Raw genomic sequence first — 24,473 nt, forward strand, 5'->3', positions numbered from 1 at the left:
ATGTTTTACGGAGCAGTTTCGGCTGTCCCATCCCTGGCAGTGTCCAGAGTCAAGCTGGACGGGGCTCTGAGCATTCCGGGCCCGTAAGTGGGGCAGGCCGGACCCCAGGTCCCTTAATGGCGGCAGCCCCCCCAAACTACACTTCCCGACGTGCCGCACGGCCCCGGCGCCTGCGCCCCGCTTGGAAGCTTCCAGTCCGGGCGCGAGGTGGTTGCTGGGTAGAAGACGGGCGGTCCCTTAGGCGCCATTTTGTGGCGAGGCAGCGAGAGGGGTTGTGCGGGTGTGCTTGGCGTGTGGTGCCGGATAGTGCTGTGCCGGGTGCCTGCGGATCCTGGGCGGCGGCATGGGCTCGGACAAGCGGTGAGCGGCGGCGGCGGCGGAGGGAGGGCGAAGGGAGACGGGAGGAGGCGGGCGGTGGTGGGGGTCGCGGCGGACGCTTCACGCTCTGAGCTCGGCCCGCTGTGCCCCGCAGGGTGAGCAGGACGGAGCGGAGCGGCCGCTACGGCTCCATCGTGGAGAGGGAGGACCGCGACGAGCGGGAGTCCCGCAGCCGGCGGAGGGATGACTACAAGAGGTCCAGTGAGGAGCGCCGTGGTGACCGCTATGATGACTATCGCGACTACGATAGCCGAGACTACGACAGCCGAGACTACGACAGCCGCGATAGCCGAGACTGCCGCGACTACGACAGTCGGGACTACGACAGTCGAGACAGCCGGGTCTGCCGAGACTACGACAGTCGCGACAGCCGCGATTGCCGAGACTACGATAGCCGAGATTGCCGCGACTACGACAGCCGGGACAGCCGAGACTACGATTGCCGGGACTACGATAGTCGGGACTGCCGAGACTACGACAGTCGCGATAGCCGAGATTATGATAGAAACTACGACAGCCGCGATTACGATAGCCCCGAGGTGAGCGGGGTTGGGGGGCCGGGGCCGGCACTGCGGGGCGGAGGGCACCGGGAGCGGGTTTAACGCGGGAGCGCTGCCCGAGGCCATGGGGACCAGCCCCGGGCAGGCGGCCGATGTCCGTGTGGCAGTGTGGCGACACGCTGCAGGGAATCGCGGTGGCTAATCCTGGGCGCTGGCTTCCAGAGGGAGCGGGAGCGCAGGAACAGCGACAAATCAGAGGACGGCTACCATTCCGATGGCGACTACGGCGAGCACGACTACAGGAACGATATTAACGATGAAAAAGAAAGCAAGACCATCATGTTGCGTGGGCTCCCCATCACGGTTACGGAGAACGATGTGAGTAGCCGGGCAGAGCTGTGCCTGCCTTGCCCCCGGGCAGGGCCGTGCCGGAGCGGCTGCTGCCATTTTGTTGAGCGCTGCATCATGGTGGCCCCTCTCCAGCGCTGTCGCGCTGCCATTTTGAGTCCTGAAAGCATTTAAACTCCCAGTGTTAAGTAATAGAGGTCAGTTCAATGTTAGTCAGTCCCTTTCAAACGGAACAAGCCGTAAATACTCGTTTTTTTACGCGTGTTCGAATGCTTTCCTAAGAGTGGATTTTAAACTACGTGCTCTTTGCTGTTTTTCTGTATGGGAGGGAAGAGGCAGATATTCTTTTTTTGCAGCTTCGCCCCGCTGCAGGGAGGGGGGAGGTGGACAGAGACAAAGAGGTGGCACTCAGCAGTTTTTCTGGTCTTTCTCGAGGCCAGAACTTGTGACCGATGGGGTCACACACAGTCACCGAGCTCCTTAGCGGAGCACAGCACCGCACAAAGCTGCTTTGTGTGGGCACAGCTGTGGGAGTCAAAATGGCTGCTGCCGAGCTGACGGAGCAAGTATTGACGAGCTTGCTGCTTGCTTGTCTAGCTTGTTTAATAAAAAGATGTTAAAGCTTTAAGGTTTTCTTATTTATGGTAAGGTTTTTGTTTTTTTCTTGCTGGGTTATTTTGGTTACCAAGCTATGAGCCCACAAGTCTTATTTGAGGGGTAAAAACTGAGCTATCCCAGTTTGTTTTCAGTCAAGACTCCGCCTCTGCCTCCAATGTGCCGATATGCTTTAGTTGCTAGCGCAGAGAATACATTTGCACCGTTTCTATAATGGAGACTTTTTCCTTTGCTTTTTCATTGATTACTTATTACCCTCCTGATACTGAGGGTTCCGAATCACTATACATTGCTCTAATATTTTCATGAGGATTTGAAATCAAGCGTAGCTTCCTGTATACAAAGGAGGCAGCCCAATCAGACATTACAGAGCACTTCAGAACAGTTCTTCTTCCTGAGTTATTGATGTAGCTCTACAGTTGTGGAATAACTGTAGCATAATTTATATGAATGTTTAATTCTTGACTCAGAGTGTATACAGTGCATTTTGGAACACAAAGTAGAATTGTTAAGTTAACATTACTTCTGATTGTTTACACAATTTTCATTTTTTTCCTGCATTTTTCATAAGAAAAATTCACTTGCATATCTGATATTATTGCCAGTCAGCATATAAAAGGGCAGCTTTAGATAAAGTTTGATTCTGCTGAGCAGCCCTATTGCACGTAATGTCATTTGAATTCTGTGAAAGCTGCTGAAAAACCTTGTGTCTTTTACTCTAGAATTAAAAAATTCATTGGTGTTTGTTTTTCCTCCATGCCTCTGCACGGTGACTGAGGTTGCCTGTGCTGCAGCAGCTTTGTTATAGCTGAAGAACTGACATTTATTTAGCTTCTTCTTTGATGACATGGTCTTTACAAATCTACTTTATCCTGAAAAGCTGATGTGGATCAGTTAGAGGATAAGATCTTTAGCATGAAGTTGAGGAATATATTCATCATGGAGCCTTGCAGTGCTGGCTTCTTGTTTTTCCTTGCTAGGAATGAAGGGTATTTAGACATGCAGGGAGAAGGATACCAGCAGTGTTCCTCTTAAAAACTTGGGGTCGTGCACAGTCTTTGCCAAATACTGTCCAAGTAATCTCAGAACACATGATTGTAGGAATTCAGATTCTGGATGATCCAGTGTCCTCAGTGAGAATTACAGTTCTGGTTTAGCATGTAGCAAAAGATTATGTGGACTTTGATGTTCATCAGTCCCCTGTTGGGTTCTCAGTAAATGTTTTCCTTGTCTCTGAGATGGTGCTGAAAGCGTTGTTTTGTGTATCTCTTGCACGCTACTGCAAGGTAGCTTATTTCTGTGACTTCTCTCTGCCAAATTGTGAAAATTTTAACTGTTGGATCATAATCTCCTGCAGATTCGTGAGCTTATTGAGTCCTTTGAAGGTCCTCAGCCTGCAGACGTGAGGCTGATGAAGAGAAAGACAGGTGAGAGCTCTTAATCCAGTTTTTGACATCACCTTCCTCTTCCCCAGCCCAAAAGAGTATCCAGAATTGTCCCCAAACTGCAAGCACATACAATAAAAATAAAAAATAAAAGGTTTGCCATGGCTAAGGAATGTGGCTTTTTGGAAGACTTAGATAGCTGGTCAACATGTTAAAAGAAGTCTGTCTACAGGGGGTTTTGTTAACAGGTATTGGTAAGTAATAATAGTGTAAACCCATTTAATAGTATGTAGTCTGTTGCATGGTTACCCTTAAACGTGGATTCAAATCAAGTGAAATGTAGCCAGTTAAGGCAGCTTGGTTCCTTGCCATGGCAAAATAACAAGCAGATCCCAGCAGTTGACGTCGCATTTGTAAAGCTGCTTTGTCATGAAGTAATGAAGCAGTTGGAGAGAGATTCACCTGTTTTAAAGGAACTGACTAACACAAGTATCCCGTCTATATCTGAATGCTGTCTCTAGGTGTAAGCCGTGGTTTCGCCTTCGTGGAGTTTTATCACTTTCAAGATGCTACCAGCTGGATGGAAGCCAATCAGGTTGCTTCACTCACCAAGTCTAGATATTCCTGAAAATGGAACAAGTCTGTACAGTTTAACAAAAAAAAAAAAAAAAAAAGAGGTGGAAGGAGTGGTTTGTTCCATAACAGTGATTTAAAGAATAAAAGCTTTGTATATATTAAAAATTGTAACATATAAGGTAAAATTAGGAGAGAAAGTTCTACTTTGGTGAAAAGTGCCATTGATTTAAATGACTTGGTTTCCATTTAATTGGCTTATGAAGATTTGGCTAGTAATCATTAGAAAATCTTAGCTTATTTCCACTTGATGTTTCCTTCTCTGTTGTCAGAGAAGGCACATCTCTGTATTAAATTAGTATTAACCCTGAAAGAGAAGTGTCAGTTCCTGGCAATAATCTGTTACCCCAGTAAAAGAGGGGCAACTGGCTCTTCTAGAGGAAAAAGCATTCATTTAAACTAAATCAGGCAGAGTGAGATCTCATATCTGTTAGGCTCTGTATTTTGGCTTTTTTGTTGCTATGACTTGATAAGGAGCCAAAATGCAGTAAGAATCCTCTAGTTTGTTTTCCCATGAGATTTTCCTGTAGCACTGCAGTTTCACTTGCTTTTGCTACTTTTTGAGTATTCATAACCTGTTTTAAAAATAGAATTTAAAAATACTCCCAAAGTGAGCAAAGTGTGTTAAATCACTGATTTTTCTTGCACCTGAATATTTGGTGCAGCGGTCCTACAACAGCATTATGACTGTTTTTCTGCTCTGTTCATGTTAAAATAAAGAAATGGCACCATAATGGGATTCATGGCAGTTCCAGCAGATGGAAGTTGTCATATGCCTTGTGCTGGAATAGCATTTCATATGTCCCACACTGTGGGTGAGTTCCCCAGCCAGAGAGCAGCTCTTGAATTCTGTTTTCCTGATATGCTGCTCATTATGGCAGGTGGCTGCAGGGGAAAGACTAAAACAAATAAATTAATGCTGAGCATATTTTCAGAAATCGATTTTTTTAATATATACAAAGCTGTATTGATGCATAATTTATTATAATACTCTCAAATTCACTCCAGTAACCAGCCACCTTAGTAGTAGGGAAAACATAGCCTGTCCCCAGCAGCCGGGCTGCTGACTGTTAGATGACAGAATGATGTATTGCAACTATGCCAGCAGCCTTGTTTCTATGTGTGCACATCCAGTGAGTGCTGGGCCCTCCAACCCTCCCTCCTGCCGGTAGGAGCAATGGCTTTGCCCTATTTAGTCGTGCAGAATGTAAGAGCCTTATTCATGCTACGTGCTAGATCTGTGTCAGACCCTGTTATCAGAAAAGCCACTGGTCCTGACACTGTGGTACCTCTGCAGAAAGCAAACCTGCTATAAAAGTGGTTCTGCCATTGCAGTGTCTGGGGTGTGGCCTCTAATATGCACTTCCTCACATGTGCTTCCACCTGTTTGACCAAAATATGTTCATAGCCATATTTTGAAAGGCCATTCTGCATACCCACGCTTGGCAAAGCGTGAGGCTGAGAGTCAAGGCTTCTTAATAGCTGTAAATTCCTAACTCCTCTGAAGTCAGAGTGAGAGGACATGCTGAAAGCATTATGAACTTTTCCTACCCCTGGAGAAGCTTCACATGCAATCTAGTTACTCATTTTGGAGAGCTCCTGCCTGAATGAAGAACACAAACCTCTTGTGCAGGCTTCCAATTGAACTGATGCAATAGTCAAATGAAACCACTCTTATGTTTCCGTTGATGGCACTTGTAATCCAGCCTTCAAGAAGTCTAAGCAGGGTCCCTTTGGGAGGAATTACTGTATTTTCAAGGGGACACTTCTGAAGTATGCTTGGAAAAGTAAATCCAAATGTGGTTAAAAGGTCTGGGGTGTTTGGAGTAGGGGACGAAGTGAAGCAGTCACCTAAGGACATGTTTTAAAAGTCGCTCAGTGCTATACCAGAAGTGAATAGAAATGTGGGGGCAAAGAGACTCCTAAAAATGTGTTAATCTGAATGCAGCAGATTAGGACTCTGTCTCCTTCGAGACACTTTCTGGTTCCATGTCAGCGTTTAGTGTTTGGCAGCTTTTTCTACACTCCCTGATTCTGTTTATCTTTGCTCCACATCCCATTCTCTTACTGCCCTCGTCCTCCTCTCTGCAGGATTGGATGGGCAGGGTGTAGGTGGCGGTGGTTGTCCTCCACATCCTCCCCATATGTTGTCCATTTAATTCAGGAGCACTGATTCCTCCGAAGGGTGCTCTGCCATGGGAAAATGGACATGTGTGTCTTGATACAGGAATAATTGAAACCACTTTTTTTGCAGAAAAAGCTGGTGATCCAAGGGAAGCAGATTGCAATGCACTACAGCAACCCAAGGCCTAAATTTGAGGACTGGCTCTGCAACAAGGTACAACACATGTTTCTGTGGGAGAGTTTGTCTTGCTCTAGAGCGCTCCACTTGTTCAGTGCTTTAAAGAAAGTGACACCTGAATCAAGCTTGCTCCTGCTCCCCCCCATGAAGCTAAATTTATCCCCAGCACGTGTTCCCTTCTAACACTGCTTTTTGTAGTAGTGACTGTGCCTGGGATTATAAAGACTACACAGTTAAGTAATTTGGGATGACAAGGGAGAAAGTATCTGGGATGTTGTGAAAAGCTTCTGTGGTGCAGATAAGGGTGGTTTTCAATGTTCTGGATTATTCTGGTGGGTTTAGCTTTGTTGTGTTCCTTTGTATGAATGTCTGGGTTTTGTTAGTGTATAGCAAATGCAGCATTATTAAAATTACCCAAGTTCTTACTAGGCTTCTTTTGTTTGTCGCAGTGCTGCCTTTACAACTTCAGAAGGAGGCTGAAATGCTTCCGCTGTGGAGCAGACAAATTCGGTACGTTACTGTGATCTCTTTCCAGTTTTGTGAGAAACTTTCTGGCCTATGTAGACTTCCATGTAGGTTCTAGGCTGGCTTATGAAATGCTGAACTTGAAGGGAATGAGCCATGTCCTGACTGAAATATTTTCTCCTTAAAAAGATTCAGAACAGGAGGTACCACCTGGAGCAGCAGAAGCCGTTCAGTCTGTGGATTATTACTGTGATAGTAAGTGATCTTTGACTTATTATAGAATGTGAAATGTAAACACACATACTAAAAATCCTTTCCATACCTCAGCCTGCCAGCTGAAGGACTTGAAATACTCTGCAAAACCATGGTGTGCATTGCTAATGTCATACTTTTTCTCCTCAGCCATCATTCTTCGAAACATTGCTCCTCACACAGTAGTGGAATCCATCATGACTGCCTTGTCTCCGTATGCATCTCTGGCAGTCAATAATATTCGTCTTATCAAAGACAAGCAGACTCAACAGAACAGAGGCTTTGCGTTTGTGCAACTGTCTTCTGCCATGGTGAGGACCTTAATGGTGTTGGGAGAGAAGCAGCTGGTTAACCTCCTTCTCTCCCTGCAGCTTTTAGAGCCCTGAGCTGTATGAAGGACTGGCCCCCTTCTAGGAGTGTTGATGGACACAGTGTGTCAAAGCTGATAATATGTAGCTGCAGTTTGAAAGGTGGTGGGATGTTGGGAGCGCATTGAAAAGCTATTCTTGTAGCAGAGTTCTGATGTAGATTGCAGCCTAGCTTCATGCTTGGATTGCGAAAGTACTGGTGCAGGGCCAAACTTTGTTGACAGATTCTAAGATCTGGGGCATACCATGTGGGAACAGGTGCATAGAATTAGGCTTCTTCCACCTTGAGAAGAGAAGGAGGAGGCAGATGTTGCTTTTCTCAGCAGCATCCAGTGGGAGGGTACATGGACAGCAGAAACGTATTCTCAAGGATACATAAGGATAGGACAATAGGCAGCAGCCTATTGAAACACAGGAAATTGCAGAGGTACAAGAAAAGACTCCTAAGTTTCAGGGAGGTCATATGCTGGCATGGGATCCCTGAAGGGCAGTGAATCTATGTTCCTGGATGTAGATGTGACACTGAGGGATGTGGCATAGTGGTGAACTTGGCAGTGCTGGGTTAACCATTGGACTCGATGATTTTAACCTAAGTGATTCATTGAGTCTGTACGTCAGAATTCGAGCAGCAGTTTGGACCTGCTTCAGTTAGAGGAAGGCAGGTGGTTGGGTTAAAACAGGTGCCTAATCTCAGTTTTTGCTGATGGCCCATTTGGAGTAATTTGTGTCTTGATAAAGCTAAAATTTTGGAACGTACTTAATACTTAGTGACCCAGGGAAATGCTCAGTATTTTCACATGGGCTGTTGAGGGTCTCACTGTGCTCTTCTGCATGTGTGTAGGATGAGGAGATGGAGGTGTTTTTGCATCTTTATCTCTTTCCAGTGGCTCTACTTGAAAAAGTGGAGTTGGGGAACTTCTGAATCCCCCTCAGTAAACTGCCTTTCATAATAATGACTATTTTGTGTTGTAGGATGCTTCTCAACTGCTACAGATTTTACAAAGCCTTCAGCCACCGTTAAAAATTGATGGCAAAACAATTGGTGTTGATTTTGCAAAGAGTGCCAGAAAGTGAGTTGTGATAGCAGTCAGTTGCATTTTTGGCTTTGTTTTTTTTTTTTTTTACTCACACACCCACCCCTTCCCTTTATATTGGATGTTTTCTTCTTGTTACCCAGGCTTTCATTAAGCTTATTCTTAACTCTGAAGTTTTGCTTCCTGTAAGTCATTTGAGTTGCATGCATCCTGCTATTCACTGTATATTAGGAGAGTGAAAGCAGTGTTCCCCACACCTCTGTTTCCAGTCCTCTGAAGATAACACCATAATTGATTGTGTGCACAGCACATTTGTTTCCTTGGAGACCTCCTGACTTGTTACTGACCCTACAACAATGAACCTGAAGTTACTTTACTTGCCAAGTAGTGTTTTGGCTCATTTATTACATTCTGAATATTTTATGACTGGTGAGAAATCCCTGTGTGAGGGCAGACTCCACCTCCTTGCATAGGGAAACACTTCAGTAAAAAGCAGTACTTACTCAGGTGCATGGATTTTGTGATTGCAGAGACCTGCTTCTTCCAGACGGTAACAGAGTCAGCGCCTTCTCTGTGGCAAGTACAGCCATTGCTGCAGCTCAGTGGTCATCTACTCAGGTATGATTTGGAGACTCCTACTCATAGTCCTGCTTTCCTGAAAATTAAAATGTGCACCATGTAATTGTCCTGCTTGCCATGTGCATGGTTGAACTGTTTAATGGCAGATCCAGCCATGACACATCCGGTCCCAAATCAGTTTGGAGCCTAGGCAGTGGGCTGCATGAAATTATTTAATAAAGTTGTTCACCTGTCCCTGACAAAAATTACCTTTTTGAATTTCAGCCACAGACTGGAGAGGGCAGCACCCTTGACTACAGCTATCTTCAGTCAGGACAAGATGGATACTCACAGTATGCTCAGGTTAGTAGTAGAGATGGTGCTTTAACCAGCAGATTGTCATAATTTGGGTATGCAGATTACTCACCTTGTGTTGTCATTCATTTTCCTCTACAGTATTCCCAGGATTATCAGCAGTACTACCAAAATCAAGGAGGAGTGTTGGACACAGACTCAGCTACCATATCAGGTAGTGCTTCCAGCATCTTAGAAGCAGTTGTTTGTAGTGATAATTTTACAGTAGTATTTTGCCTCAGCCTTTATGTTACTTTGTTGTGCAAAAGAAGACTTGGCTCATTTTACTCTCAGGATGTCTGAATGAGGATGCATTACTAGAGAACTGTAACAGATTTGTTGAAGTGGAACTTCTTGTGCAAGATAAGAGAAAAGCCTCTGTTTCAGACAATTGACAAAGGCCTTGAACTTAGGATAGTGGTGTAAGCAGCTCTAGCAAATATTCAGTACTAGCAGCTGTAGAGGCCAGGAATTGCTGACTTTGGGAGCAGAATATTTCCTCCTGAAAAGGAAACTATTTCTTGTCTGGGTAGAAGATACCCACTGTGTATCTATCTCCTTTTGAATGTTTATTGCCTTGTTCGGCTGCTGGAGCTGGAATTAATAGCTGAAACTATAAACAAAGTAATTTTAGCCCTAGGATGCAGTACTGTTTTACAAATTCATTCGTTCATGCATTGCTGCTCTCTTTTGGCAGGAGCTCCGGTCACTACGACAACAGCTGCAGTTGTGTCCCAGAGTCCTCAGCTGTATAATCAGCAGACAAACTCACCTGACTCTCCAGTAATTACAGCACTGATAAGTCCTTGCTTTCAAAGCCTGGGATATATGGCTTAGTTATAGCCTTTGCTTTTTAAAGTGGGTGGTACAGCAAAGCTTCTGGGTGTCTGTGGGTTAGTCACAGAGCTTGTGGTCATAAGTCACCTGCCATTTCTTCTCTGGGATGGTTTTGTGCTTTGCTAAAGGTGAGTGCCAAGCATGCTGCTGAGGAGGAGTTAGCTGTCGTATGCGTAGGGTGCGCTGCTCACGCCTTGGCTCGCTGTCCTTGTTTTCTCGGTGACAGGTTTTCTAATTGAGGTTTGTGGTTTGTGTTTTTTTCAGACACAATCAGCACCACCTACCACTAGCACTCAGGCACAGGCAGCTCCTCCGACTGGCGTAGTGCCTGGAACCAAGTACGGTAAGTGCTGGGGAGCTGCTCTTGGGGACAGGTTTCTGTCACTGTAGCAGTAAAACTCTGCTTTGGCCAAGTGCTCCATCACTGTGTCGTGGTGAAGCTGCCCCTGGAGAGCGTTGGCTGCATGGGTGAATAAGAGCCCTTTACAGACGTGGCTGCTATAATCTCCGAATTTTACCTGAAATGTAGAAAGATACCTGTCTGAATTCGTCTGGAACGACCATGTCCCACGCTTTAATTTTTTTACAGCTGTCCCTGATACTTCCACCTACCAATATGATGAATCTTCAGGATATTATTATGATCCTATAACAGGGCTCTACTATGATCCTAATTCCCAGGTAAACACAAGTTCTTCCCACATGTCTTAACTGTTAAGGTCCATTAGTTCCCTATCTCTCATCATACGAGTGACATTTGAAGTGCACAACATACCAAATGTTGCAGATAACTCTCAGCAGCGTGTATAGGGCTGGGACTTGATTTCCCTCTGGTATAGCCCTGCATTTTTCTCTCCTTTTCCTTAATTTTCCTCCACGTTTGGCCCACATAGGATTAGCACTTGTCACAGCCACTGTAACAGCTGTTTTGTTGCGGAGTGCCCAGCAAAGTGCACCCAGCTCTGGGCTCTGGTGGGTCGTCTCTTGGGAGAAGCAAAAGATTCTCCATAGTGCTGTGTTTGGGGACAGAGGCTTCAGCCACTTCCTGCCTTTCGACTCCTCTGTGGAGTCTGCAAAACTTGTTTGGACTCTACAAAACGCCTTCCCGTGTGGTGCAGTAGTGTGAATCAGCTTGCTTGGGTTCTCCCGTGGACATTGAGCTCGTGTGAGGTGTTTAACTGTCTGCCTCTCCTTCCCTCTGGCAGTATTACTACAATGCCTTAACCCAGCAGTATCTGTACTGGGATGGCGAAAAGGAAACCTACATGCCTGCAGCAGAAGGTGTCACGTACCAACAGACAGCTACCACAACCACCACCAAAGAAGTGAAAGAGAAGAAAGAGAAGCCTAAAAGCAAAACAGCCCAACAGGTAAAAGACAGAATCGGACTGTAACTGGTATAAAGTCTTTTCTGTGAAATAGGATAATATTTCTTTTCCATGACAAAGGAAATCCTAGGTTATTCAATGAGGTGCATGCCTTCAATTTGCAGGCATTGTGGGGGGCTGAGGAGAGGTGGAGTTGGCAAGGCTTCAGTGCAGAAATAAGCTCTGCATAGGAGGAGTGCTTATGGAATCCTGCCAGGATCAGTGGGAGTATAACTGAGCCATCACTTAGAGGATTAGCTTGATAAGAAGGGTTTGTACAGTAAAAGCAGCAAGCTGTGTTATCTTTGAACACTGTATACAGGGGAACAGCTGCACTACATCCAGTGTCCCATGGTTTAAAAATAAAAGATAGTGGGTTGACTTGTTCTGAAACTGCATGTGAGATTGAATGGGTGTCATAAGAGATTGATAGCTTTGAGAAGAGCTGTGTGAGCAAACCACTCTGCATTTCAGATTGCTAAAGACATGGAACGCTGGGCAAAGAGTTTGAACAAGCAGAAGGAGAACTTCAAGAATAGCTTCCAGCCACTGAGTACCAGGGAGGAGGAGCGAAAGGAGTCAGCAGCTGCAGATGCAGGCTTTGCCCTCTTTGAGAAAAAGGTGAAGGTGCTGGCAGTGGTGTGTGGTGGGGGTCAGGTGACAGAGAGCTCCACGCTCATGGCATTCTTGTCTCATCCAGGGAGCTCTGTCTGAGCGACAGCAGATCCTGCCAGAGGTGTTGAAAAATGGGGATGATGAAAATCCACTAAAGGTGAGTATGGTGGAGAAGCTCTAGCTAATACTTGTTGTCAAACCTGGATTTCCATGGCATTACCTGTAAAAAGTGGTGCTGGTGATTGCAGCGGTGTGATGCAAGTGCAGTAGGCTGGGTGACTGAGATGCACTGTGGACAGCTGTGATGGTTTTTAGCCTTGAGCTCAGTTGGGGTTCTGATGTTTCTGTATAGGGTCTGCTTAGAATTGTTTGGCTAGTGGGAACTGTCTTGCAGCCACTGTGAGTTTGAGTTGCAGTACTGTAAAAGTGTGGGCCCATTAGCTTAATAGAACAGGGACCCTTGAAACAGAGGTGGCAGAGAAGGCTGAAATACTAAACACCTTTGATTCAGTCTTCAGTGCCAAGGCCAGCCATTAGGAATCCCTGACCCAGGAGAACATGAGAAAAAGAACTAGTATTGTGAGAATGACTGAGCGCTGGAGCAGGTTTCCTAGAGGGACTGTGGAGTCTCCTTTCCTAGAGATGCTCAGAGGTCATAAGGACACAGTCCTTGGCAGTATGTGCTGGGGCAGACCCTGCTTAAGCAGGGTGGTTGGACTGGATGACCTCCAGTGGTCCCATCCAACCTCAGGCATTCTGTGATTTCATCCTTCGTAATGGGAGCATGCTGTTCCTCCTGTGATAAACCTCTGCAGCCTTTGTTCCCTCTTTGTGCTCTCTGAACTGTGGCACTGTTGCACTCCCCTTAATGCTGTCTTTCCTTTTCAGCGTGGCCTTGTGGCTGCCTACAGTGGTGACAGTGATAATGATGAAGACTTACTAGAAAGAATGGAGAATGAGGAAGAGAAGCTGACTGACTGGAAGAAGATGGCTTGTCTGCTGTGCAGAAGGCAGTTCCCAAACAAAGATGCTCTGATTCGGCACCAGCAGCTGTCTGACTTGCACAAGGTAGTTACACTGCGTGGGGAGGAACATACTGGGTTGTTATAATTCAGTGTGTAAACCAAAGCCATGAGGCATGTTGCTGTTTGGAAAACTGTTTCTCTTAAAGCAAAAATCTGCAGGTGGATTGCTACTCTCCCAAAGGTCAGCTACCTCATTTGAAAAGAGCTGTTGTGCATTTCGTGTTAAAGTGAATCTTATCTTCTTGTTTCAGCAAAACATGGATATATATAGGCGATCAAAGCTTTCCGAGCAGGAACTTGAAGCCTTGGAGCTGCGTGAGAGAGAGGTCAGTGTTGAGTTGAGCAGATGAGTAGCTAATGGAAAACCTGTGCAGGTGATCTGCTGAGCTCTCCTTATCCTGACACACGTCACTCGAGATAATCCCAACCCCTTTTCCAGTCAAGGTTCAGAGCTGCTGCCCTGTTAGGTGGAGAGGAGTGTCCCATATTCCACAGATACGGCTTAGCATGGATGGCTCATTCCACCTCTAGCTCAGGGCTGCCAGGCTGGGACTAGAAACCTGCAAGTCTCTTCTTGCCCCAATGCTGGTTGAGATGGTGCTCCAGGAACTTGGGTCTTGGGCTCTGCTGTTGGTGGTGTTAGTATAAGTGCAGTGGTAGTAGTTTGCCTTCTGTAGAAGCAGGCGTTTATCTGAATCCCATAGCTCAAAGCTGAAAAAAGACATCTCAAAATCCGTGCTAACTATAGTTGCTTTATGCAGATGAAATACAGAGACAGAGCAGCTGAGAGGCGGGAAAAGTACGGCATCCCTGAGCCCCCGGAGCCCAAGCGCAAGAAGGTCTACGATGCAGGCACAGTGTAGGTATCTGAAGGCTCCTCAGAGCTGCCTCGGTGCACCATGAGCAGTGTGGGTAACTTGTTAACTCATCTCTTCTTCCTGCAGGAATTACGAGCAGCCCACCAAAGATGGCCTTGACAACAGTAATATAGGGAACAAGATGCTGCAGGCCATGGGCTGGAGGGAAGGTTCTGGCTTGGGGAGAAAATGCCAGGGCATCACAGCACCCATTGAGGTAAGTCAAGAGGGATGTATCCTAGAGGAGGTTTGGTCCCATTGTTTTTGTTCTTGTTTAACCAGAAGTACTTGCTGCTGAAGAGCTCTGGAGGAATAAACTGCCAGCCACAGCAAAGCTGCCTCTATTTGTATTGGCTCCTGCTCATGTTTGTCCCATCAGATGCTGAAGCAGAGGCAGGGCTGTGCCTTCCTCCCTTTGGCACTTGACTCCTGAGGCACTGTAGCCCAAGTACCCCAGGAGGGACTGCCCTCCATCCTGTCATTGGCATACCTGGCCTTGCCTGTTAGGAACTGTTCTGTGCAGTTGGAGTGGGGCCAGAGTGGCATGAGGAATGGGGTATTACATGTACTTCAGTCTCTTGGTGTCCATGATGGTATTGATGGCTATGGAGATCCCCAGGAAAGCTTGGGAAACTAGCTGGATTGATGGGATTTTTGGTGGTGCCCTCATTGTGGTCTGGCTCGCTGCAGAGCTGAAGTGTGTCTCTCTTCCCTTGCAGGCCCAAGTAAGAATGAGAGGAGCTGGCTTGGGAGCCAAGGGCAGCTCCTACGGTGTCTCCACGGCAGATTCGTACAAAGATGCGGTGCGGAAAGCCATGTTCGCTCGCTTCACAGAGATGGAGTAACCCCTCTGGCCTGCAGAGCACTTCTTGTTAGCAAGAACTGACTGTTAAACTCCATAACCTTGGTGACCTGGCTGTATCCTGGTTCTGGTTTAGAGTTGACCATTTCATTCCCTTGGATGTTGTCCCCTGCTCGGCATGTAACAAACACTTCCATGAGCAGATTGAACTGACCCAACTTCATGCTGGAGAGCTCCTGGTTAGACCAAAGGGGATGGCTGATCTTTGTACGGTCTTGTATATAGTGTAATGTATTCTGTGTTTTAGCGTGTTGTCCAGGTGCTGCTCCTGCCCCCTGGAGCAGCAGCAGGACCTGTTAGCTGTGCTTTCAAACTGTCTCTGCTCTCCTTTTGTTGTATTGTCTGTCTGGTTTTTTTTTTTTGAGAATTTTCCTGTACATTTTGTATGATACATCTTTGTATAGACTTTTTGAAGACTTTGATTCTAGTTGCCAATTTGGCTCATTTCCAAATGAAATACATCCAAAAATTACTCTATTTCTGTTTCTCAGTGGGTGAATGAAGAATTAAGTTGCCAATGCTACTTGTCCTGTCATTCTGCTTCTTCCTTGATGAGACTTCATCTTGGAGTCTCCATTCCAAGCAGCTCTCCACTCGCCTCCCTCCTTACATCCCTATGCTGTGGTTTATTCTCAGCATCTTTCTCACAGCTCCAGCATGGATGGTGGCTGCTGGAGCGTCAGATCTCTCTGTAGCCCTTCTTGCCATCACTGTAGGAGCAGGAGCAGAGCAGCAGTAGTGTCTGCCCTTGGCCAGGAGCCCTGGGTGTTACATGCTGGCCCTGTGGTGGGCAGGGAGGGGGTGACATGTGGTATCTCTGGGAAGGTTCTTAAGCACCACCTTGGCTTCTTGTGGCCTGCCTTGATGCTGTGGGGGAAGCTGTGGCAGGCTGGCTCATGGGAGGATGAGGTTCACCAGCGGTGTCCTGCAGCTGTACCGTTACTGCCTTTCTGTTCTCTGCCTTCACTGATGCTGTTGGCTTTGGGTCTTGCTCAGCCTCCACGCAAAGCTGAGCCAGCAGTGGGCTTTCCTACTGTCCAGATGGGCACAGGAAGGGCTGGGATGAAATGAAGCCAGGAGCAACTTCTTCTGTGCTTGGTGCACAGCTCTTCTGGGGGTCAAGGCCAGCATTCTGTGGCTGATTTTTGGAATGGGTGAATCCTGCTTTGCTGGCTGCTGCAGCTGCACCTGTGCCCCTGCTGCACTGTCAGGCTGCTGACCGATTTTTGAGGGGTGTGTAGCTCGAGTGAGCCAAGGTGGGGAATGCCTCCACCCCTTCCTCAGGACTGAGACCGCAGGGCTTGGGGTCCCTGCCAGAGTCCCCGGGCCGCTCCACCAGGTGGCAGGCGTGGCCCAGCTGTGACAGTCTGTTTCCTCTGTGCAGGGCTGCCGAGCCTCGCTGGGGCCCCAGGGCTTCTCTAGCGTGACATTCCCTCTTCGGCTCCACAGAGGAAGTCGGGTGGCTTGAAAGAGCCTACAAGTGCCAGCTCCCTGCCCCAGCTTTCCTCCCGGGTGATGGTAGGGAAGGCAGGCCTGGTGCACTGTGATGGGGCTCCATGTGCCTGTGGCAGCCTCCCCCCGCTCCCTGTGTGTCCCGGCTGGCAACAGCAAAGTGCTTTGCTGCTCTGGGCTGTAAATGGGGGGGGTCTGTTTCCCAGCAGGTGGGTTCAATGGATCGATAAAGTGCATTTGTGTAGCTCAGCTTCTTCCCAGCTCATCGATCCCTGTCCCAGTGCATCCTCCTGACAAGGGGTGATGCTGCGGGCACGGGGGGAGAGCCTGCAGTGGGCACAGCAGTGTTCTCTGTCAGCCTCACTCCCTCCTTGCTGCAGCAAAGTGCTGCCCAAGCGTCAGGAGCTGAGCCAGCACCAGCTGGTACCTCCTGCAGAGCAGTTGCAGTGGGAAGCAGGAGCGTGCCATGGGGGCACAGGGATCTGCTAATGGAGATAACTGCTAGAATGGGATGCCCAAAGCAGGTTCCCTTCCTGGGGCAAGGCTTTAATGGGGTCCTGGGCTTGTAGCCCCCCCTTCTTGGTTAGATGGGTTAAAGCCCCCCATTCCTGGGTTAAGGCACTGCTGCTGGCTGCCCAGGGAACAAGAGAAGCTGGGGAGAAGGGGGTGGGCAGCATGTAGCCCCCCCCCACTGCCAGGCATGCCCCTGAAGCTCATGGCAGGCACTGGAGCAGGGCATGGAGGCACCGCCGCCTGCCAGCACCCGCGCCTCCAATTTAGGCAGCACAGTGCGGCTGTTCGTGACTGAATGCACCGTGGCCCACAGCCTTCAGAGGGACACAGTGTCCCTGCCTCCCCAGGGACCGACCTCTGCGGGGGTGGGAGGAGAAGCCCTGGGATGGGGCCAGCCCCAGAAGTGTGCAGTGACAAGGCAGGATCCCCCTCAGAGAAAGGCAGGGAGCTGCCTTGGGCACGGCTTGCAGGGCTGCCAGCGCGCCAGTCCCACCGGGGCTGAGCAGCTGAGCCTGATGCACAGCGCCCCAAAAAGGTGCTGGGCCACAGTCAAAATGCTGGGGGACTGAAGCTGGTCCCACCAGGAATGCAGAGGGACGCAGCATACTGGAGAGAGGCTTGTGTAGCTGGGCAGTGACAGGAGGAGATGCAGAGCAGTCCCTGGATGGGCAGAGCTTCACTGCACTCCTATGCTTGGGTTTCTGTATGGCTGAGCAGCCACAAGGTCTCTCTGTGGCTGACAATGGAAAAGTAAAGGCATTAAGCCCCAGAGCAGGTGGAGACCCCAGGCTAGGGAGGAAGGGGGAACACCCAATGGGCCCCTGTCCCCTTTGCCATGGGCAATATGTATGTGAGAGCAGGACTGCAGCCAGGGGCTCCTTCTAGGCACAGGGCAGCTGCAGGATGACTTTTAGGGCCTTGGCTCCAACAGGCCTGCAGCTCCTTCCAGCCCCTACAATATGCAGAATCTACGGCCTCTGTTGATGTAGTTATAAAGTTTGGGATTTTTCTGGCTGGCTTTCAGCATTACTAATATTAAAACTCCCAAGCCTGCTATACCCTGGCTTTCTGGGAGGCCTCTGGAGCTCCTGCATGCTAATTGAAGCAAGGAAACCAGCCAAATCATCAGTGTGAACAGCTTTCCTCCTGAGTATTCCTTAATCGCTGGAGTTACCAAGCTGTGGCGGAGCTCAGCACGCTGCATGGCCAGCCCCAGGCCTGCCTGGCTCTCCTGCCCCATCACTGAAATGCTGCTTGCAGGCAGGAACACATCTTTATGCCACTGTTTGGGGCTGCCAGAGGCCCCAGGACTGTGTGCATTGGGTTGGCTTTCCTGCATTCCCCCTGCCAAAAAGCTTCCTGTGCCCAGCAGGACAGGCATGGAGAGAACCATGATCTGGGACCACCTGGGCTGTGCTCATGCTGAATGTCAGTCCAAGCCAGCTCCACAGGGTTTGTATCCTGATGCCAAAAGTGTATCTGAAGGGGGGAGGTGTTTGCTGCCATGGGAGAGCCTGGGGCAGAGGCCACAGACGTGTGAGGTTATGCACCTGAGTGTCCATGTGTGTGCTCGTGCTCCTCTCCAGTGCCTTTCCCCACTGCCTCAGGGGATTTAACAAGGCTGCTTCCCTTTCTCTTCCCCAGCATGTTAGTTCATCCTCTCCTGAGCTACTAAATGCTTTTCCTTATTTTATCCAAATGCCCCACAACCACCTCACCTGGCTCTGGTGTCAGCTGTGGGGCTCTGGTGGGAGGATGGGCAGGACCATGATGCAGCATCCTGCCAGCACACCATGGGTACTGCTGTGGCAGCCTGCCTGTTTGGGATGCTCAAAGGGCAGGAAAAGGACAGCTGAGGGAGAGGATGCACAGATAAAAGGGGTTGGGAAGGGTTTGGCAGCCTGCTCCAGGTGCTCACTGTGACAGCACCCCTCCTGCCCCTAGACAAGTGACCCTGTCATCCTGGGCACTCCTCCCCAGCCCCACAGTACAGGTGTGTGAGGAAAGAGAGGAGTGTCTCTTATCCCTTGGCTACTCCACTTGGATGCTGTTTTGACCGAGAGCCCGGTTCTGGCTTGGGAACTGCATGGTCCAGGTTTCTCTGCTGGGGCGGAAAATAAAGATGGTTTTAATTGGCTCACCATCTGCAGCAATGTGGACACAATTTTCAGCCCTGGGGGGTGGAGTGGGGGGGCTCTACTGTTGTTAGAAAAAAGCAAAAACAGATGGGGGCTGGGATCCTGGGGCCTGGGACCTGTGGCTACATCCAGCATGCTTATCCCCTATCCAGACAGCTCACACTGCTCTGTGTCCTTGGGCATCTTCTAATGCCAGGCTCTTCCCAGGGGAGATGCTCCAGCCTTGCAGAAATGCTGGAACAGGCAGATTCGGAGGGTAAAGAAATGGTTTTCCCAGCAGAGACTCTTCCCTGCCTCCGGCAGTGAGCCGTCGATCAGCAGGCAGGCAGCCCCGGAGCCGCGGGCTGGGCTGGGCTGGAGGCTGCGCGGAGCCCCGGGCAGCGGGACCGAGCCCCGGGCAGCGGGACCGAGCCCCGGGCAGCGGGACCGAGCCCCGGGCAGCGGGACCGAGCTCCGGGCAGACAGGACGAGGGGGCTGGGCAGTGGGACCGAGGGGCTGAGGGCAGGCCCGTGTCAGCCTTGCTGCAGGAAGGGCCCTGGGGATCCAGGGAGTGAGCCAGAGCCTGCCGATGGGGAAAACCTGAGACCACCATGAGGCACCCACGGGCCCCTGGCCCCACAGAACCCGGAGGGCTGAGAGGGTTGAGCAGCTCAGGCCCTTTGCCAGGTATGGGAGTAGGGGGGGGAGCCACTCACCGTCTCCGCTGAGGGGGAGCTGGGACGGGAGACGATTTCATGTCAAAAACGTTTTCACAGGAATTTGCCACCACCTACAAAAATCTCTTTACCTCCACCCCTTTTTTTTCCCTTTAACAGCAACCAGACCTGCGGGGTGTGTACATGCAGGTGCAGTTGAGAAACAGAGACTGGGCCTTTTTTGTTCCAGTTCCTAAGAAAAAATTATTTGGTGCTTGTTCCCATTCTCCAAAGCCTGCTTTGGGGAGAGAAACTGCTTCCTGCAGCACGAAAAACCAGACAAGGGAGGGACTGCATTTTTCCCAGCATATCCCACTGCGGACCCTGTTCTGGGCACCCCAAAACATCTGTCGGCTCTGGGAGCTGCTCAAAACCCACCGCCCCCCAGCTCCATCCCTCTCCCCGGCGGGATGTGTCCGCAGCATCATTAGCGCTCGTCTAGTCGCCGCCGCGGCGGTTTGAACCTATTTGAAATGCACTTGAAAGGGGTGGATTTGATGGGAGGAATGTGACGGGTTTTTGTTCTCCGAGCCCCCCGGTTGAAGCTCTGCGTAATGAAGAGCTGTGACTTTCACTCGGGTTATTTTGGGATGGACTACTTTTTTTTCCGAGCTGGTGGAAGACCATCAAAGCGGCGCTTTGAAAAATGTCCCAGTGTATAAATAACTCTGCTGAGAGCAGAATAACGCGGGTTCCCGAGCGCGGCGCGCCGAGGCAGACGGCATCTGCCGTGCGACGTTGCATTATAAAAAGGAATTATTCATCCCTTCCTCTAATTAACTGGGTACAGCTCCCCCGCGCAGGAGCGATGGCCCGGCATGGGGAGCACTCCCGGCCATGGCAGCAGAGCGGATGCTGCTCCCGAGGTCCCTCCGTGTGTCCCCCCAGGCCTCCCAGCACCAGCTGGAAGCAGCAAGCTGCTGCTGCCCTGCCGTGCTGGAACAACGAGGTGGGCGAGGTGGTAGGAAAACCCGAGTGTCTGGGGGACTCACCGTGGCTGGAAAACACCTGATCTGCCTCCTCGGCATCCCTCCCTCTGAAATCCGAGCAAAGGATGGGGGGCAAGTCCTTGGTACCCTGCTAGCTCACAGCTTCCAAGGCCGTGTTTTTTGGTGTCTGCATCTTGCTGGCTGTGCCCAAGTGTTGCATGGGGCATCCCCCGAGAATCAGCGTGCAGCCACGGGAGCCACACAGATCTGACAGACTCAGAGATGCACGGCTCAGTCACACCCAAGGGTGGGTTTTCAGCAGATACGGGAGGGACAGCACCAGCAAAGGGAGCCCTGCACCCCTCACCCCAGAGGGAAGTGGCTGTGGTGGCAGCAGGCAGGCAGGCTCAATACCACGGCTGTGCCCTGGCAAGGACACAGTATTTGGGACCTCCCGGGAGGAAGACTAATTTTAGGAGTGCTCCGGAGGGACTATTTTGGACCCTTTGCTCTGCGTGAGTCACCTGCTATTTTTCAACCCCACTGGGGCTATTTCTGTGGCAGAGTGATTTACACGGACTGGGACAATGCTGCTGGCACTCGCCTGGGGTCTTGGAGCAATGCTGGGTGCACAACTCACTCCCCAAACAGAGTGCAGAGAGGTCCCCAGGCTGCCTGCTGAGGCTCCCAGCAACTTCTGCAGTGCCACGGATGCCCACAGCAGGATGGACCAACCTGGAGCCCATCCCATAACCCTGCCACCTTCTCAGAGGACTGCATGGCTGGGCTTGGAGTTCCTCAGTCCTCTTCCTCCATTGTTTCCGGGAGAGATGGATGGGGAGAGGTTGGAAATTGTGGTGGGATAGTGATGCAGCTGGTGGTTATGGTGAGGGAGACATCTCTGTCTTGGGTGCTCGGGGCTGAACATCCCTGCTCCCCACCACACTGGGCTCCTCCCTCCCCAAAACCTGCCGCTTCAGAGCCCGCCAGGCAAAAACCTGGCTGTTTCGGGGTTGTCAGAGCAACGTGATGCACCTTTCAGTTACCATGGCAACCTCAGCGAGAAGTTTTTAAAATTCAGGCAAGGTAATTTCTCCTCCACTGCGATTTCGTTATCGCTTGGCTTGCCATTCCCCAGGGAAGCAGCGTCCTGCCTCGCTCCTCTGCCAGCAAGGTGGGATCTCAGAGATAAGAAATGCAGAGCTGTGAGGAGGGGGAGTGAGTGGGTGCTCTCCCTGCACCCCATTAACAGGTCTGGCCCCAGAGACGTGGGCTGGTAATTAATGAGCATTGGGGGGGCAGGTAATGGGCACCTTGAGCTTAGGGAGAGCAGGGAGATGGGCAGGAGGAGGAAGGAAGGCAAGGGTGGATGGTGAGGTGTGTTGATAGGACAGAAGAAGGAGTGAAGGCAAGGGCTGATGTCTGGTGCATAGATGGGGGAGCAGGAGGCATGAAGACAAGGATAGATGGTGGGGTGGATGCCAGGGTACCCTGCTAACACCTTGCTCTGCCTGGGTGGATGGATGGATGGATGGATGGATGGATGGATGGATGGATGGATGGATGGATGGATGGATGGATATCTCCAGCTACCAACCAGATAATGGACAAAAAGACCATCCTGGGGTGGGTGACAAGGCCTGTGTAACCCCTGGGCGTTACAGACTCAGCAGCAGTTTGCACTGCTGTCCCATCATTTCTTCCTATGGGGAGTAGAGCCTCTGTTCCCTATCATCCCTTCATCTCCCAGCCCTCAACAGACTTTAGGTCTCTCTCGTGCTGCCCCAGACTCTGTAAGAGCAGGAAGGGGATCCTGTAGCACTGGCAAAGCCTTGACAGCCTTGTCCAACCCAGCCCCCTCCTGCTCACCCGGGTCCAGAGGAGAAACCCAGGACTAATATTATGGTTTGGAAGGTCAGCAAAGCCATAGGGTTGAAGGTCCGTTTTGTGAGGGGGAGGAAGAGTCGGGCATGAACAGAGGGCTGCTTGTTCTCTGCCTGCACTACCCCATGGGCTGCCTGGCTGCCGGAGAGCACACGGGCCTGAGGAGCACTCTGGCCCCAGCCCATATGTTGTTTATCATAAAGAGCTAACAAGCTTAATTAGGGATGTGTCTGTGATAAGGTTATCAACTTGTAAACACTCAGGTCCCCCTGACGAGCCCAGCAGTTACTGACTGAGCCCTTCATTGGGGAGCAGAGCAAATCTGGTCAGGGGGATGCTGACCCTGGAAGGTTTTATTCTGCCTGAGGCACTGGTGGCTGGGGCAGGGCAGGCGGGCTGCACTGATGTGATGAAAGAGGCAGAAGGCAGAGGGCTGGATTCTGCTCCAGCAGGATCACTTCCTGCCTGCAGAACACGCTCTTCCCCACCATTAGGTTTCAGAGTGAACACCTACTGGAAGGGACAGAACAACACATTCCCGGCCCTCTGGCTGGAGATGCCCACAGGAGCAGCCAGGTTCCGAGGGGGATCTGTGGACACGTCTTGTGAGGACACGGCCCCCCAGAGAGAGGCATGGCCAGCAAGAGAGCTGAAGAGGGAGGCGGAGTGTGGGAGCTCCTGGCTACGAAGGCGGTGAAGGCTCCTTTCCAGTTCTCTGAGTTTCTTGAGCGAGAATCTGACAGCCCTGAGCAAGGCTCCCTGTCCTTGTGGGCTGTTGGCACAGTCTCACCATACTGCTGGGAGCCGGCTGTTCTGTCCCCTCTGCTGCATGTTCACTCTAGAACCTAATGGTGGGAGCTGAGGGGGCAGCTTTGACAGCCAGTGCATCATCACGCTGCGCGAGTGTGCATCACAGGGACCTGCTCCAGGTGGAAGGTGCTGCAGACAGGATGTAAACAGGGCTGTAGGCAAGCCACCGTCTCCAGGGTTTGGTATTCACTGCGAGGTCTGGCAGATTCATTCCTCCACGCAGACAACAGCAATTCCCACTCCCTGGCTGCTTTTGCTAATGGAGCTAGCCCTGAGCGAGGGCTGCAGCACGTGGGATGCTCATCTTCAGCCATCTTTCCTGGGGACTCAGGCTGTCACTGTCCCCTGCGGGGGCTGCCATCAGCCCGGGGGGACAAGGCAGCATCTTGTCACCGGTACCTGCTGCGGTGCCTTCCTTAATGACGAGCTCCGCTTGTCTGTCCCCTCAATTAACTCTGCTGTGCCGGCTCATTAGGCTGCACACGCTGAGAAACGCTGCAGCAAAAAGGAATGCTGCAGTCTGACAGGCGTGCAGTGCCCGCTCCGAGATGCACAGGGAGATCTCTGTGCGTGTGTATCTATCTCCCCGCAGATGCACTGGCCGCTGCTCACACACATGTGCTGGCACACTCACACGTGTGTGCCTGGACACTCACACGCTGCCGAGCACGTGTGTTCCAGCGGCACCCGCTCCTCCCGCTGCCTGCCGCAAATGAAGGCAATGGAAACTTTTGCAGGGAAAGTGCGTGGAGCTGGTGTCTGTGGACTGGGGCTTTGCCAGCTCCCATGGCAGCTATGGCCACCCTGAGCCGAGGGGCTGGCGGCGGGGCTCACGGATGCTGCCTCGGGCGGCTCGCTGCCCCCGCTCCGGCCGGAGGACGTGCGGGCACAGCGGCCACGTCTCGCACATCGGCCCTGCCCGCGGGCTCTTGGCCTCGGGCCGGGAGGGCAGCAGGTGACGGAAAGCGAGCCCCGGCCTGGAAGGGGATGAAAGGCGGCTCGCAGCTGCGGACACCCGACGCCACCTGCCCGGGCTCGCGGGAAGGATCCGGGATGTCCTTGTCCCACGGGCAGATCGCCATCCGGCGGAGGCGGAGAGGGCTCTCCGAACGCTGCGTGCCCGCCGGGCAGCAGAGGAACCGCGTGCTCCCGCCAGCTCCTGGGGCCCCAGATGAGCTGTGGCCGGGAATCCCAGAGCCGCCACGTCCTAACCCATGAAACGGGGACAGGCAACCCCCACCTCGCCTCAGTTTACCCCCTGCCGAACGCCTCCCCTCCCTGATGTTTCCCCTGGGG

The 24,473-nt window shown here is 50.9% G+C and overlaps 1 protein-coding gene across 1 annotated transcript; it reads left to right on the forward strand.

Annotated features, from left to right (window-relative positions):
- The first annotated feature begins 204 nt into the window (after window positions 1-204).
- RBM5 (RNA binding motif protein 5) lies at window positions 205-15,232 on the forward strand. Its single transcript, XM_005522143.3, has 24 exons — window positions 205-360; window positions 473-917; window positions 1,101-1,256; window positions 3,199-3,268; window positions 3,748-3,821; window positions 6,114-6,197; window positions 6,611-6,671; window positions 6,816-6,881; window positions 7,029-7,189; window positions 8,219-8,316; window positions 8,811-8,898; window positions 9,124-9,201; window positions 9,295-9,367; window positions 9,890-9,975; window positions 10,294-10,372; window positions 10,619-10,710; window positions 11,235-11,399; window positions 11,871-12,017; window positions 12,097-12,168; window positions 12,900-13,079; window positions 13,288-13,362; window positions 13,798-13,895; window positions 13,981-14,110; window positions 14,613-15,232. The coding sequence occupies exons 1-24, from the start codon at window positions 344-346 to the stop codon at window positions 14,736-14,738; spliced, it is 2,721 nt and encodes a 906-aa protein (XP_005522200.1). The 5' UTR covers window positions 205-343; the 3' UTR covers window positions 14,739-15,232.
- Window positions 15,233-24,473: the final 9,241 nt, after the last annotated feature.

The sequence above is a fragment of the Pseudopodoces humilis genome, chromosome 13, assembly GCF_049639895.1.
Source record: "Pseudopodoces humilis isolate 2021_Gansu_Grassland_sample_001 chromosome 13, ASM4963989v1, whole genome shotgun sequence".
In the NCBI taxonomy this organism is placed as follows: domain Eukaryota; kingdom Metazoa; phylum Chordata; class Aves; order Passeriformes; family Paridae; genus Pseudopodoces; species Pseudopodoces humilis.